Here is a 15,751-nt window from a genome sequence, read left to right on the forward strand (position 1 = left end):
TTCACCAAGGGTGCCAATATTGGTGGAGGGAACTGTATGTACATGACAATGGGAGGTGTGCTTAGATTGTGTGAGAATTTGTGACTGGGTGTGTTTACTGTGACGTTTCCCTAAAGTATTATCTTACATAAGATTAAAAACAACAAAAAAAAAAAACAGCTGCGTATTTATGTTCTGACTGTTTCCCCCTGTATCATCCAGTAGTTACGCAGGTAGTCCTCCTTAATTACTCATAACCTTATTTGGACTCGTTCCCTTTTGTATTTCGCTTTTTTTTTTAATGAAATTTTGTTGAGGATTAGACTGTTTTGTTTTTTTTTTTTTTTCAACATGCTCAAGGTCATATTGTGTAATATTTGATTACAGATTACTTTCTTCTTGGGTGTGTTCTGAACTTTCAACCCTCTGTATTATCCTAAAGTTATAAAAAGAAAAAGACAACTTATAAGGATATAATCCTTATATTTTTTCTTGATATCATCCATCTAGCAGTTTAAAATACTAATAGGCTACTGTGGTCTATTTTATGCATATTTATTTTATTTACATGCAAATTGTATAACACTTTAAGCTGCGAGGATTTTATCAAATGTGCTATATGAAATTATTAACTACTATAGTATATGGGCTCCTGTATATATATATATATATATATATATATATATATATATATATATATATATATATATATATATATATTTGTAGAGTACCTTATCTTATTATCCTATCCTATATACAGTAGTTTTATAATAAGTCTAAATGATGAACTATTGTTCATCTTCTTGTGGCTATAATCGTCTACTGCAACTCTTCGATTCTTCTTAAAATCTCGGGCAGTTATCTAAATTTAAGTTAAACGTTGTGGTTTTATTATAATGTCCTGGTATAGCAGAGCACGATCAGTTCGTGTCAGTAGTCACACAAACGTTATAAAACCGTGTTTATTTTCTCAGTATTGCTATCACCTTTCAGATGTAGGCCCGTGCTTAGACACCATACAAAACACACAGGGTTTTTTTTGTTGTTTTTTTTTTTGAGGCTATACAGATCACTTGAGCATTTCTTACATGAACACTATTCGATACAAATGATGCATGGTAATGTCAGTAATATCACACATGACAATGATTGATTTCCTGTTTGCTTTTTTATCAATGGTGGTTCCATCAATTTTGTAGACTAACTTTAGTGTGTCTATTACATGGTAATGTGAATGTAATGTACAGGTTCACGTGCACCTTTCCAGGTAATAATAAAGACACCTACTAAAGGTCCATAATAAAGGTAGTAAAGATGTACCTTTGAGGGTACCTCTCCAGTGACAAGAAACAGTACAGTTCATTCTGGTCATTTGTTTTGGGTGAGTATGCATTGTGCATAGCAACATGTGCAACAAAGTGCATCTATATGGTATATATATATATATATATATATATATATATATATATATATATATATATATATATATATATATATGGTTACTTGGGAAATAATGGCTAATATGAGTGAATCTACAGAGTAGTTACATCTACAGCAAGACTGACAGCTGTGGCAGGCTGAAGACAGGTTGTGTGACTGTGGGGTGATAAAGTGGACGCACTTTCTCTCTTGCCCTGAGGACATCATGTGCGGGTGTGTTATGTTCTCCTCCTGCCACATGCAGATACGAGTGTGTGTGTGTGTGTGTGTGTGTGTGTGTGTGTGTGTGTGTGTGTGTAAGCTTTGTTTGGACTTGGTGATGGAAAGCGCTGTGTTTATCAGTGCTGTGCATCCGTCATTGCATGATTTCTTTTTAATTATCAGGACGATTACACATAGTGTTTACAATACCTTTACATCATACTACTGTAATTATATTTTATGTAAAAGGGCTATGTGTGTGTGTGTGTGTGTGTGTGTGTGTGTGTGTGTGTGTGTGTGTGTGCATTTCCAAAAACCTCTTTCTTTAACGCGTGTTTTGGTTCATCTTAAACTATACTACAGGCTATATACGAATTTATCTCTCTATAAAATAGGCGGAGTTACAGTCTACCTTAATATTATATGTTAATATCATGCCGTATGATCTATCGCTAACCAATGGCAGGTGGAATTGGATCGATTGTGGGAGGAGCTTGTGTATTAATAAAGACGGCGCTCGTGGCCGGTTTAAAAGCGCGCGCGCGCACAGCTGGTCTCTCTAGTCAGTGTCAGCTATCATGGCCGGAGCTGCGGAATGCGGTTGGTTTGGATCTTTTCTCTGTTTTCTAGGTGCCGCCACGGCGCTGTGTTACCTGCTGAAGTGGTCGTGGAGGACTTGGCAAGGCTTCCAGGTGTACGTGCTGTCTAAAATCTGGCGAACAGATCTGAGAGAGTACGGCCAGTGGGCAGGTAACGCTACTACACCTGTGACACTTGTTACACCTTTTACACCAGAGTGCAGTTCTGATTGAGGCGTTACTGTCCCACGAGCAAGTGTATCTGTTATGTTCATGATGCAAGGTACACAACTAAGGGAAGACGAATAGAAAAATGGGCAGCAGATCCCTGCTGGAAACAGACAAACAAACAAACAATAGAAACCCTCGTAGACTCTGTAATGGTTTTAATGGTTATAATGGGAATTGTATTGGTTTTCATGGTTATAATGAGAATTGTATTGGTTTTCATGGTTATAATGGGAATTGTATTGCTTTTAATGGTTATAATGGGAATTGTAATGGATATAATGAGGATTGTAATGGTTTTCATGGTTATAATGGGAATTGTATTGGTTTTCATGGTTATAATGGGAATTGTATTGGTTTTCATGGTTATAATGAGAATTGTAATGGTTTTAATGGCTATAATGGGAATTGTATTGCTTTTAATGGTTATAATGGGAATTGTAATGGGTATAATGAGGATTGTAATGGTTTTCATGGTTATAATGGGAATTTTATTGGTTTTAATGGAAGTTGTTATGTTCCCTGCGTGTTTCTACTAGTAATCTGGTAAAGTCTATTGGTGGCATGTTATGCCTAGTGGATACCATTAAGGACCAATAATGGTAGTGGTACTGGTTTAAATTTTTTAGCTGCTGGTTTGTCATTGTATTAGTAGCGGAAACCATTCGAGTTTCTGTGATGGTTTCTATTGTTTTTATTTTCAGCAGGGATGAAGTTAGAATAGGCTCAACAAATATCAGGTCGTAATTAACTGGCATGTTAAGATTATTGGGCGAAACAATTGAACTTCTATTTTTGTTGCTTCTGTTGGTTAGTAATGCTTTTTGTGTTTTCCATGTGGGTTGATGGGACCTTTGACTGGTTCTAGCCATGTTTGATGGTTTTCTATTGAGGTGTTAGCTGGGCTCTGATGGTGATTGTGAAGAGCTGTGGTTCATTGGTAATACAAGGGAACACTAACCCTGCTCCTTAACCTAATCCTATCCTTTGTAACTATTTTTTTCCTTTTAATAAGACTTGAGTATGCTGGAAAACAAGCAAGCACTGATTATATATCATTCATCGTTGTCCGGATTTATTAGTTATTATTGTTTTTTATTAAGAATAAGAATGTCATTTTATCGAATGCATATTAAATGAACTTACAGTATATGTTGCACAGAAGAAAAACATGTCTAGAACGTCTAAACATGTTCTTTAACAGGAACAACTTCAACATAGTTTATCCTCATAGGTTCAACAGTGGTCCTTAAGGTCCAATTATCTTCAAACTAAATGACATACTCTAGAGGCTTCCACTCAGTGACAAGCACTCTTTGTACTCTTAAAAAGGGTCCGAGTTGTCCCTTCTTATATAACACAACAAAACTCAGTGATTGAGAGATCATGGGTGGACATGTTTATATATAAAATGAGCCATTAGTAGAATTTACAGGGAAAAATGGAGGACTTTGGTGCATAAACAACTAACTAGTGAAGTGTCTGGCATCCCTGACATATTTCATCCTCCTGATCTACTCTGTTATTTGGCGTAATATGTAAAGCATCCTACTGATAAATACTCACAAAGAAATGATAGAGACAGTCAAGATGCTTATCAAGAGTGAGATTAGAAAGAACACAATGTTGTGCCTGCTGCCTGCAGTGGCATTTGTGAACATGATCGAGATACACGATACACATATTTTAAAAAAACAAACACACACACACAAAAAAAAACACTTCCAAATACATCACAATACTTGACGAAATCCTCACAATACGCGATACATGTCACAGTGTATAATTCTGAAGTGGCTTTGCTAAAGACGTGTCAACAAGGACGACTATCGGAATAAGTCTTTTTTTATCCAACATTTATAAAAATTAAAGTGGTACAAGTTTTTTTATTTATTTAATTTCCAGTCACTTAACAGTGACTAACAAAGGGCTTATCAAAGCACTGACATCTGATGATACTGACGATACTTAGAAAGGTGTATCATGATGTTCTTAAATAACAGTATTGATATCATATCATAATGTTGCCCAGCCCAGATACACGACATGAAAATGACATCAAACCTCTCCACTCAAAGGATTTTGGGGAAAAAAAAAAAATTTTGCCTGTTAAAAACTTCTGTTTCTTTCATCCCACAGTGGTCACAGGGTCAACAGCAGGGATCGGACGAGCCTATGCCATTGAGGTTAGCAGTGACGTTTATTCAACAGAAACTAAACTTCCCACTTTTTGGAAGTTCATATTCATCACTTTCATCTCCTTCTGTGTTCATTTGCAATTTCCTTGGGCTAGAATATATAGAAGCCTCATGAAATGTCCCGGGGCTGCAGTACATTTACAGTTAAGTTGCTAATTAATAAGCTGCTGTATAAAGTCCAAACTTGAAACAGTGACTTCCTGCAAAATGCTGTCACTGTGCAGGTTAATGAATATACAGTAGTGTAGTGTTGTTTTACAATTCGGTTATTATTGTACATGCATTGTATCTTTTACAACATCAACGAATGACAGTAAAAACGAGCTAACAACATAGAAGAGAAGACTCCCGATTCGATTTCTGTAAATGTTCCACCAGCTCACTAGCATGGGAGTCTGCTATGGGATAATGTTGATCCCTAGAGACTCCAAAACTCTTCTTTTTTTTTTTTCATGATCTGTTTTCATGCTTAAATAAAGCCCAATGATCTCGAGTAAAGTGCTTTGTCACAGCAAATTTTTTTTTAATGAGAATAATTTACAATATTCAAATTAAATGTCAAATAATACAATCTGATTTGAACTGATTAGGTCAAAAGATTTGAATTCAAAACTAATAACAGTCACTAAAAGAAAGAATTAAAGAAAGACAGACCAGATTAAAGTAGCTATTGCGTTACATGCTTTGAGTTGTATAACTAAGTAATAAATTTTTAAGGTTAAGCATGCTGGGAATGAAGTGTTTACTTTGAAAGGCACATTTCCATCTGTGCAGAACATTTCAGTTTACAAACTCCGTTCTGAAAGGATGTCCTGATGCTGTAGATAAATCTAGCAGTTTTGTGTGTGTGTGTGTGTGTGTGTGTGTGTGTGTGTGTGTGTGTGTGTGTGTGTGTGTGTGTGTGTGTGTGTGTGTGTGTGTGTGTGTGTGTGTGTGTTTGTTAGCTCGCCAGACGGGGACTGGACGTTGTTCTGATCAGTCGATCACAAGATAAGCTTCGCAGAGTTGCTGATGAGATAGGTGAGTGATAGCAGGTTCGATGCAGGAATTGCATGTTTGGGAATCAAGCCAAGTTTTGGCACCAACATAATGAATAGAAATAAAGAGCTGATCAGCCAGTTCTTAGGTATTTTCCTTACACATGGGGGAAAAAAAGTCTCATCTAGTACGCTTGAGGGTTTTTTTTTTTCTTTTTGTCTCGAGCAGGGGTTTAATACAACTATCTGTAATGTGTTTAGTGCTCCATAGTGTGCGTGACCTAAACCGGAAAGGTTTTCTGTACTAGAGATAAGCTACCTTTTTTATAATCCCACGTGGAAAGTTAATATTTGTGTTTGTACCTGCCGACAAGATTTTTTTATAATGACATTTATTTGATTCTATTTCCTAAAATATAAACAAACTTCTAGCCAAATTAAATCCACCATGACTATGGCCAGGCAGTTATTATAGATGAATGAAGGAACACAGTAAAAGCATTGCTGTAAATGCATTGTTCATGTCCATGTTAAAGAATGTGGTCTTTCTTTGTCCTGCAAGTTTCATATCTGACCGCTTGGCCACATGACAGTAAAAACCCAGTCCATTCACACCTCTAGTCTCAACCGGATGCCATGTAAAAAAAAAAAATTCAGCAAGCTTTCTTAAAAAAAAAAAAAAAGACGAATAGTACTCCTATTCCTATTCATATCTGTATTCGTATCCGTTTAGACCACATCATCTGTTCATTCCTAACAGAGTATTCTGTTTCAGTTACATCTGTTATCTGGAGAAACCCTTAAAGAACACTTAAAGAACCCTCGTTTTCTCTACACGTAAACAGGGTCCTATTAAATCCCACAGAGGAAAGACGTCTTAATTACCTCCATAAAGACCAAATCACTAACAAATATTGTTTTTTACTTTAATTTCTTCTGAATTTGTGTTTGTGTTTCAGAATCGCGTTACAGACGGAAGACTCGAGTCATTCAGGCCGACTTCACAGAGGGTCACTCTATCTATCCAGCTATAGAAGAGCAACTCAAAGGCCTGGAGATTGGCATTCTGGGTAATATGAACGAGATTATATGAGTCAAGCAAAACAGAAATCGCAAGAAAGGCTTACACTACCTCACAAGTCAAAGTGGAGGTGGTATTACTGTGACATGCAAGAGTTTACGATTAGTATTATTATAATGACAGGTGTAAAAAAAAAAAAAATTGCGTAGAGGACAATATCATGTATAAGTTATATAATATAAGTTGCATAAGTCTGTTCATGATTAAAAAAAATCTGATCACCATTTCTGAAAATGGTGATCAGATCCAGGTTCATGGGAAAGGAAACCTGTTCTTTCTGTCTTCATTTACAGATATGCAAAAATCCTAATACAAGCTCCGCCCTAAGAAAGTAATAGGCAATAAAGTGTACTAAAGAATAAGGGAACTGTCTCTCTCTTTGTCTCTGTAGTGAATAATGTTGGCATGAATTACGCTGGAATGTTGGTGAACTTCTTAGATGTTCCTGACCCTGAAAAGGTAGTGTGGCATTAGCAGTTCACACATCACCACCACCGTGTCTTTGTGTACGTTGATAATGGCATCGAATTCTGTTCAAATTCCTTTCCAGAGAATCACTGAAGTGATCAACTGTAACATCCTCTCCGTCACACAGGTACAAACCTGTCTGAATTTAAAGAACAGTACATGTCGTACCAATACTGCAGTGAGATTATCAGGTAGATGGCGATGATATTGACGGTTGTGTTGTACCTTAGATGAGCAGAATGATTTTGCCACAGATGGTCGAAAGGTACATACAGATCTTTGTTTTGATGATACCAATCTGGGTTAATGCAGAGCTGCTGGTATTAGTGTGTGTGTGTGTGTGTGTGTGTGTCTGTGTGTAGGTGTAAAGGTCTTATCATCAACATGTCATCAGAAGCTGGTTCTCAGCCACAGCCCATGCTCACATTGTACTCAGCTACAAAGGTAACATGGACACATACTTTCAACAGACATTAAAATAAACAACACCACACACGCGCACTGAATAATCGGACTTTTCTCTCTGACAGATATTTGTGACGTATTTCTCTCGCTGTCTTCATGCAGAATACCAGCCACGAGGAGTCACAGTCCAGGTATAACGACATACAGCAAAGATTCCTACTTTAGAGAAAGAGTTTGAGCAAATATATATCCTGAGCAAACAAAGGAGCATTGCTCATATAGAAGGTGTTCAGTGCGTGATATTTAATGCTAACATCTTCTCCATAAATACCTGCTTCAGTCTTTATATACATGCCTTATAGAGCAGGTTTATCATCTCTTATTTGATCATTCCTGATTTTTAAACAAAAGTATTGTCCTGTGAGATTATTCTATACGTGCTTTACCATCTATACAATCAAATAAAGTTTAGTTACAGATAGTTAGTTACATTTATATTGCGCTTTTCATAGTATGGGAGGGGAATCCCCTCCACCACTACAAGTGTGTAGCATCCATCTGGATGATGCGACGGCAGCCATAGCGCGCCAGAACACCCAGCACACACCAGCTATTAGTGGAGAGGAGAGAGTGATGTTCAGAGATGAATTCAGAGATTTAGAGCACAATACAATAGTTGCCTCGGTATGTGAAGTCACTTTGTGTGTGCAGGGTTGAAAACGAGCGTTTATTAAACGTGATGCTTGTTATAACACTATAATGGACGTTTAACTACTTTTCGGCACCGCATTAGCTCGAATTGAAACACGCGCGCAGAGCGAAAACCAATTTCGAGAGAGAGACGACACAGACCGCGTTACGGACAGACGAAGGCTCAAAGGTTTCATCCGTCGAATATTCGAGCTGTGGAAATATCCCGAATAAAAACCTAACGTAGCTTTTCTAGTCACATTGCCCAGCAGCTGATAACATAGATGGTGTTTGAATACCAGGGCGTGACCGGAAGGAAAAAGGCTGCTGGAGTCGTGCTTTAAGCAATAGTAGTTAGTTATGGGATTCACTTTGAATCATTTTGTAAAACAGCAGGGATAGAATTGCATTTCCAAATTTAACTTGAGCACGGAATTACTGTATATTCATATTCCATTAAAATTCAGTTTCCAAACTGAGTCGCCTGTTGCCTCTCTTTCCTGTTAGTGTTTGACCCCATTCATAGTGTCCACTAATATGACACATAACATTGAGGTTAATCCTCTGGTGAAAAGTGCATCCTCGTTTGCCAGAGACGCTCTCAGTACTGTGGGTTACAGCTCCTTCACGAGTGGCTGTATTACACACGCCCTACAGGTAAACACACACACACACACACACACACACACACACACACAGTGTACAGTTCAATCTCTGCCATCTTGGCACACAGCTTATCTGTCAACATAAATAACTAGGAACAGTTAACGTTCTCTTTTGAATACAAATCTCAATATACAACGCAACAGACACCTATAACGAGACACACACTTCATAGCCGAAGACAGTCGGAGCTACATCTCGAGACAAAATCACATTCTTTCTCAGCACTTAGTTTGGCATCACTCCACACCAGCATCAGACATACGTAGATGGTGTGACACATCGCTCAAAGTCGAAATCATAGATTTGAAGTAACGTGGATGATACCAATGTTCCAATTTTATAGACTCTAAACCCAGGCTTAGTACTTTCACCTCCATTGGGGTTAAAGGTAACATTGTATAAATGTCATTTTTGGCCAAACTGTTCCTATAACCATTCCACTCTCTTTGTCTTTCTATCCCTCGGTCCAGCATATCGCTCTGACCATCTTCTTCCCAGGCTGGCTGCGACTGTCTCCATTCTGTGTACGCCGTGTCGAGAAGTTTGCACAAGAAACCAAGCAGCAAATAGAAGAGAGAATGGCACAGTGTCAGAAGAAGCAGGAATGATGAAGACAAACACAGACAAACCGAGGCCGACACTAGACGGAAGTCACATAAACAAACAAACAACCTGATTTGTCTGACTTGCTCTTCTGGATAAGGATCACACACTTCTAACCAAACCCTGCTTTAATCAGATTTGAAAGTATTTTTGGCATACATTCTCAGCATGCAATGAATTATCTTCATTGGTGTGGATTTTCAAACATTTAAGGATCTCAGCCAAAGAGGATTTCTACTTGATCAGCCAAGATATGTTCGGTATCAGAGTTTTACAAGTTTTTTTTTTTTTTTTTTTTAAATTACGTATGAAACTATGCAGGTGACATCAGATCATAATACGTAGGAACAGGATCCTATTGTGTGGCCAGAACTTATTAACATAAGGAAGTGAGATTATTAAATGTGGCCACAGTTTAATAAGGTGTGATTACGGTGCTGTGCCAACAAGATAGAGATCGCATGTGTCAACACCCATCCTTTTCTGTTTCTTGACAGCCGTAACTACCGTAAACAAATTCCAGTGTGTGGCAAAAGAATGTACTCATCTCTTTTATTGAGTTTACCTTAATTATCTATTTATCATGCCTTACTAAGTTGTGGCCACGCTGTAAGGTCAGTTATGAAGGAATGACGCCGGTGGAGTTTATAGCTGGCAGTTTGGCATTGTGCAAACTGCAAGTCTAATTCCCCTCACACTTATCTCCAAACACACTTTACATAAACTAGCAAATACATTTGTGTAAATATATACAAAAACGATTTGGCACTATATCAACCAAATCACTCCTAACATGTCCAAGACTGGCACGGAGTGACACAAAACTAGCTGAAGTAGAAAGTGATTCGGCTTCCAAACTGACAGTCTGTAGCTATTTTCAGCGGATGTTTGTCCATTTGTCTGGGTAAAAAAAAAAAAAAAGGCATAAACCCCATCAAGAAGTACATTTAGATATACTGAACGACTCAACGTGGTTTGAGGCACTTAGTTTGCACAATGCCAAATTGGACACGTGTACCGTATGTCACGTAGGCTATTAACTACATTAGCTTCAGACGACAGGTGTGCACGTGCATGTTTATGCGTCTCACTCCCACAGCTATTACTTTTGCACGAACCAGCGCCGTTCTTTAGAAAATATCGCTCGTAGGTGCAATATATATACACACACACACACACACACACACACACACACACACACACATATATATATGGGAATTCTGAACAAATCAGCGACTTTTAAACCACACTGAATGAATGAAAGCGGCAAATGACGTCACGTAGGGCCGCTCGAGCCACTAATTTTGGTCCCGCGAGCTTCAGATCTGATGTCCTAACTTTTGACACACACACGCACACCTTGGCTGATTGAGTATTCTGAAGTGAAGTTTTTTTGGTGTAAATTTTATTTCTGGTCAAACTCTTGTTTTAAATCAGAAATTCAGTGTACAATAATACAAAAGCGTAAATTGGGCCGTGTATCAGACATAGAGAAGATATAGGACTCAGTAAGGGAAAAAGGAAATATTGAACCAGTTTATTGTGTACATATTTTTTTTTATATACATATATAATAACAATATTACCCTATATTTGTTAAATTAAACAGAATATGTATTGTTAATACAGGACCTTTTATATAAATACACATTAAATTAAAAGCACATGACCACACTGTCTTGGACGTTCAGACTAACCCCACTCTGTCGAGACCCGTAGTGTGTCTCAGCACCGGTACAAAACATCTGGCTTTCTAATTCACTGTTCACTTTTCAATTTCATTGCTGCCTGGAAAGACAGAGGCAGTCTCCACTGACCCAAAGCCTCCCGCCCGCGGACCGACGTATTAACCAGAACATTAGTTAAATCTGATTCCCAAGGCACGTTTACAGATGCAAGTCAACCCAAACGTTAACAAACTTTTTCAAAATGCTTTAAGGGTTTATACAAAGTCTTCAAACCATCTCCTATTCCTCTCTTATAGAACTCGACCTGAGGAAATGAGGTATGTCTACACCACAGACTATAAATTTGGTGCCAGTAAGTGCAATTATAATAAAAGCTGAGCAGCAGCAGCAATGCACAACCCCTTTTTTTTTTTCTTTTTCCTTTTAAATGTATGACTATATTCATATAATCATTTGCATCAAGCATTTCTGACTAACTGGATAAACTCAAGCAAATAGATTATGATCTGCTGCAAATGTACATAAACAACCACCATATCTACACAAGTCGACATTACTTAAGTATGTTTTAAGACAGTAAGCATCGATATATAGTCCCAACACATAAACTATGCACATCTGTAAAATACAATACACAACTGTCACGTCAACAGACTCCTAATTTCTGCCGTGTCCCAGTTCAGGCCTTTAAAAGAATAATCCAGGATCCGCAAGCACTTTTCAAATTGACGTCGAACATATCCGTACTGTTTGTGTGATTACCGCAAACAAGATCTGTGACACGTTCCCCTGCAATCAGAAAGAATTGAAAACTCGTGCGCAAAACTCACATATATTCAAAGTGTAAGGGCAAACGAGAAACTCAAACTTTCACGTGAAACGTGTAAGAAGTGAACCACATGGGGCACGCTGTTCTAGGACAATCCTTTTTTTTTTTTTTTTTTTTTTTTTTTTTTTTTACTATTACCGCTCCAAAGTTGATTATTTCCCTACAACAGCAGACACCAAAGTGTTTTATTCCTCTCGCACCACTGTGATTAGCCAACGATGACATGTTTTAACTGACTGAAGAACATTTTATCTCCTTTTATATTATTGTTGAACGTCTGCAAGATAAGGTTATTTCCTAGTTCCCTCACCTCACCCTTAACCCCCCCATCTTTAATGTTAATATGAAACTACCTTATCAGAGGGAAGAATTTTAGGTTATTCCTCACCAATAAGGTCAGAGTAGTTAAAGAGTTTTGCACGAACACGTCAAAGCAGTGTTGGAAAGCTTTGACGAGACTTTCTGTCATGTCCTTCTCATCTGGAGACCTTTATGGTTAGATCCAGATATCCTCCCCCTCCCCACCTTTCATCAATGCACTGAAGCGTGTCGATACGTTTGTGGTAATTACAGACACGTTACAGTTGCAGCAGATAAGAATTAGGCCGGAAAGAACTCTGGAGTATTCTTTTAAGACGGTTAAACTGCAAGGAAGGAGCTGTTGAACACACACACACAAAAAAAGAGGAACTGGAAGTATTGCACTAGCCTGATAACACTGCGGGACCAGGTTTGCATCAGTCTGCATGTGAGGATGGGAATGTGTTAAAGCGGAGAAGAACGCAAACCCATACCAGTCTGGAAGGCTATGGGAAAGTAAATAAGGCAGTTACACAGTAACACTGAAGCTATACAAGGAAAGTACAAGTGGAAGAAAAGACATCCAAGTAAGAAACCTGGTTGTGCCAGTTATACAAACATCACTTTAGAATGTTAAATTTCAAGTCAAAGCCACACACGGACACTCCTTCAGCCCAGTGATCCCATTCCCTAAATATCCTGATATCCTTCAGATCACCATGCTCTGAAATGGAAGGAAAGTGCTTGAATAAAAAGGTTGTTTAAACCTTCATGTTCCCCATTCACATAACAACAACAGTGACTGACAAACAAAAAATTTTTTGGTTCTGCAAACTCAAGAGGAGAACAAATGCATATGGGGACAGGGAACAAAGAAGTCGGCCATGCAATAAGGCCCAGCTGCAGTGTTAAGTAAGCACAAGCCACAGAATGCATGTTTAAGTATGTTAAAGAGATGGTTTTGCAAGTATACAAATACATAAAACCAGTCGATCAGTTGAGACATGTTTAGTGTGCACCTTGTTTGGTGTGCAGCTATGAGACCGATGTACCCAAATCACTCCGGCCTCTAGGCCCCCACTTTGGAAATAACTTGGCAAATATGATGTCCCTGCTATTTTAGAAATAAATAAATAAATTGATCGCTAATGATGTACATCAAGGCGAGTTGATGAAACATGTTAGCCGAGACAAACTTCCATTCCAAGCAAATGTCGCACACCAAAAACGACTTCTCAGAGTAAACGTAGCCTAATATTTGGTTTAAAGTGAATTCCCTTTATACATTTGCTGCATTTAACTCAACTGTGTAATTCACTCAAAGCTCAGTACATGTAACAGGGGTCAGACCATGAATCAGAAGAGTGGGACCAAGTCCTTGAGTGAGGGTATCCAACTGTGCAAGGTACTGCTGCGATTGCCTGGAATCGGTGGGCGGGCGGGGCAAATAGAGGAAGCGCACTGCGGCGGAAGTGCTGTGTTCTTTCAGGAGCCTGTTGACCGCGCACAGGAACTCCTCCGTCACAACAGGGGGCACAATCCTGTCGTTTCCTCGCATCAGCTGCACCACAGGATCCCACGACACGATCTTAATAGTGGCGCGGATCCTCAGCTTCCCTAGCAGCTCCCTGAAGCGCTCCTCTTTGGCCAGCCAGCCCTGGTCTCCAGATTCCGACTCCACACAGAGGAAGATGCGCAGACGTGCACGGCGCCACATGGCAGCCATGTTTAAAACGCAAGCCATCTGCAGCAGGAAGAGGCTGCAAACATCAGCGTAGCTTTGATTTGCACCAGCACTTAGCAGGTTAGATGGCCACACGTCAATCGTCTCAGCAGCGGGACCTCCGTGTTTGGTCGACGTAGCGCCTTTTCCTTTGCTTTCAGGTGGCAACTGGAAGAAGTAGCGGCCCAGGCACACGTTCTTGCCCATTTTGATGGCATCAGAGATGATGCCAACGTACTCATCTGGCTGAAGCCAGCGGGGGCTCTCTGCATGACGCACAGGTGGGAAGTGGGCCTGTAGGGACGGGAGGTCCACGCCAAAATTGTCCCCCTCATCTCCGATAAAACCGGCACCATCCACTGCACCCCTACAGAATGTAGGATCCTGAAGGAAATAGTCCTCTGGGTAACAGTTGTCGTAGAACCCCAGAACTAGTGTGTTTGGCTTCATTCCTCCTGTTGTGGGAAAGTACAGGTAAGACCGTGATTACGTATACCCTTCCGAGTATAGACAACAGACCTTGTGTTATATTCTTGCAAGTGGAAAAGGTCAGTGTTACTGACACCACATTTGAGCTTCTATTCAATTCCACACTGTCTCGTCGTACAAACTTAATGTCAGTGAGTCATGTCAATGTGCCGATCTTTAACCTTTCAGGGAGAACACGAATCAATAGTCAAAAGTACTATTTTGTTGTACATATTACAGATACATCTGTTTTAGCAGGTTTAGTTTGATAGTTTTTCTGAAACATAATAATTCTATGGGAAAATATCTGCTGGTGTTAATGTAGGCACTGGCAGTCTCACCCAATCCAGTGATGCGCAGTAGGTGCTGGGTGCCCTGCCTGACTGAAGGAGAAAGGGTCAGATCTACAAATGCTTTAACACCCAGCTTATCCACCAGACTCAACCAGAAATTATACTGCTGCTGCACAGGGTCTGTTGGCATGACATCTATCAGGGGGAAGAGAGAGAGAGAGAGAGAGAGAGAGAGAGAGATATATTAGTAACACTTCTTGTTGTTCTACTATAATAAATGTACCATCTAACTGTATCTAGCTAGCTATAGCTTGCCTCTATGTGAGAAAAACATTAAAACAATGTATTAATCCTATGGGAATGCCCTACACAGTCCATACAGGATTGTTGCAGCCAAAAACACTCGACTATTTGCAAAGTTTGCGATGCAATTTGCAGAGTGTTTTTTTTTTTTTTTGTGGAAAACTACTTGAACTGGTTTGTCAGTAAGCGAGACCTTTTAGCTGTACTCGTGTTCGACGCACATGAATCGAAGAAGGCTTTGGCTGAACGCACGCCGTGATGACGTCACATGACGCACCTCGGCCCAAAGCTGGGGAAAATCTGGGGCCGTTTTTAAAAATTGAAAGGTCCTCAGAATATCGTGGGGTTTCCTTGATTTTGAATCATTTCTATGATCACAAAAGCTCGGAAATCCTGGAGGGATTCATTAGTTTGCTAGCAAACTAGCTTGCATTTTTCTTGTAGGTAGGCACGAGTAACATTTAGTCAAGTTAGCAAGCTTAGCATAACGGGTTTGTGCCGAACAGAATATTTACATACGAGACATGATTGACTATTTTGTAATTAAAAAAGTAATAAGTGTAAAAAAGAAAAAAATTATGCTAATTTAGCACTGCTTTAATACGTTTGACCCAAATACAAATCTGTATAATC

General features: G+C 39.1%; 2 protein-coding genes across 2 annotated transcripts in view; one reads left to right on the plus strand and one right to left on the minus strand.

The window, feature by feature from the left end:
• Window positions 1-1,716: 1,716 nt before the first annotated feature.
• On the plus strand, window positions 1,717-13,909 carry hsd20b2 (hydroxysteroid (20-beta) dehydrogenase 2). Its single transcript, XM_053617872.1, has 11 exons — window positions 1,717-2,370; window positions 4,566-4,612; window positions 5,569-5,644; window positions 6,561-6,671; window positions 7,074-7,141; window positions 7,233-7,277; window positions 7,381-7,415; window positions 7,513-7,594; window positions 7,681-7,746; window positions 8,753-8,902; window positions 9,382-13,909. The coding sequence occupies exons 1-11, from the start codon at window positions 2,199-2,201 to the stop codon at window positions 9,517-9,519; spliced, it is 990 nt and encodes a 329-aa protein (XP_053473847.1). The 5' UTR covers window positions 1,717-2,198; the 3' UTR covers window positions 9,520-13,909.
• Window positions 13,650-15,751, minus strand: part of slc12a9 (solute carrier family 12 member 9) — a 13,841-nt gene continuing 11,739 nt past the window's right edge. The window contains exons 13-14 of the mRNA XM_053617846.1: window positions 14,864-15,010; window positions 13,650-14,509 (exon numbers count right to left, since the gene is read on the minus strand). Of these exons, the coding sequence (XP_053473821.1) occupies window positions 13,650-14,509; window positions 14,864-15,010 (1,007 nt within the window). The remainder of the gene's footprint in view (window positions 14,510-14,863; window positions 15,011-15,751) is intronic.

Source organism: Ictalurus furcatus, chromosome 28, assembly GCF_023375685.1.
Source record: "Ictalurus furcatus strain D&B chromosome 28, Billie_1.0, whole genome shotgun sequence".
Lineage (NCBI taxonomy): Eukaryota > Metazoa > Chordata > Actinopteri > Siluriformes > Ictaluridae > Ictalurus > Ictalurus furcatus.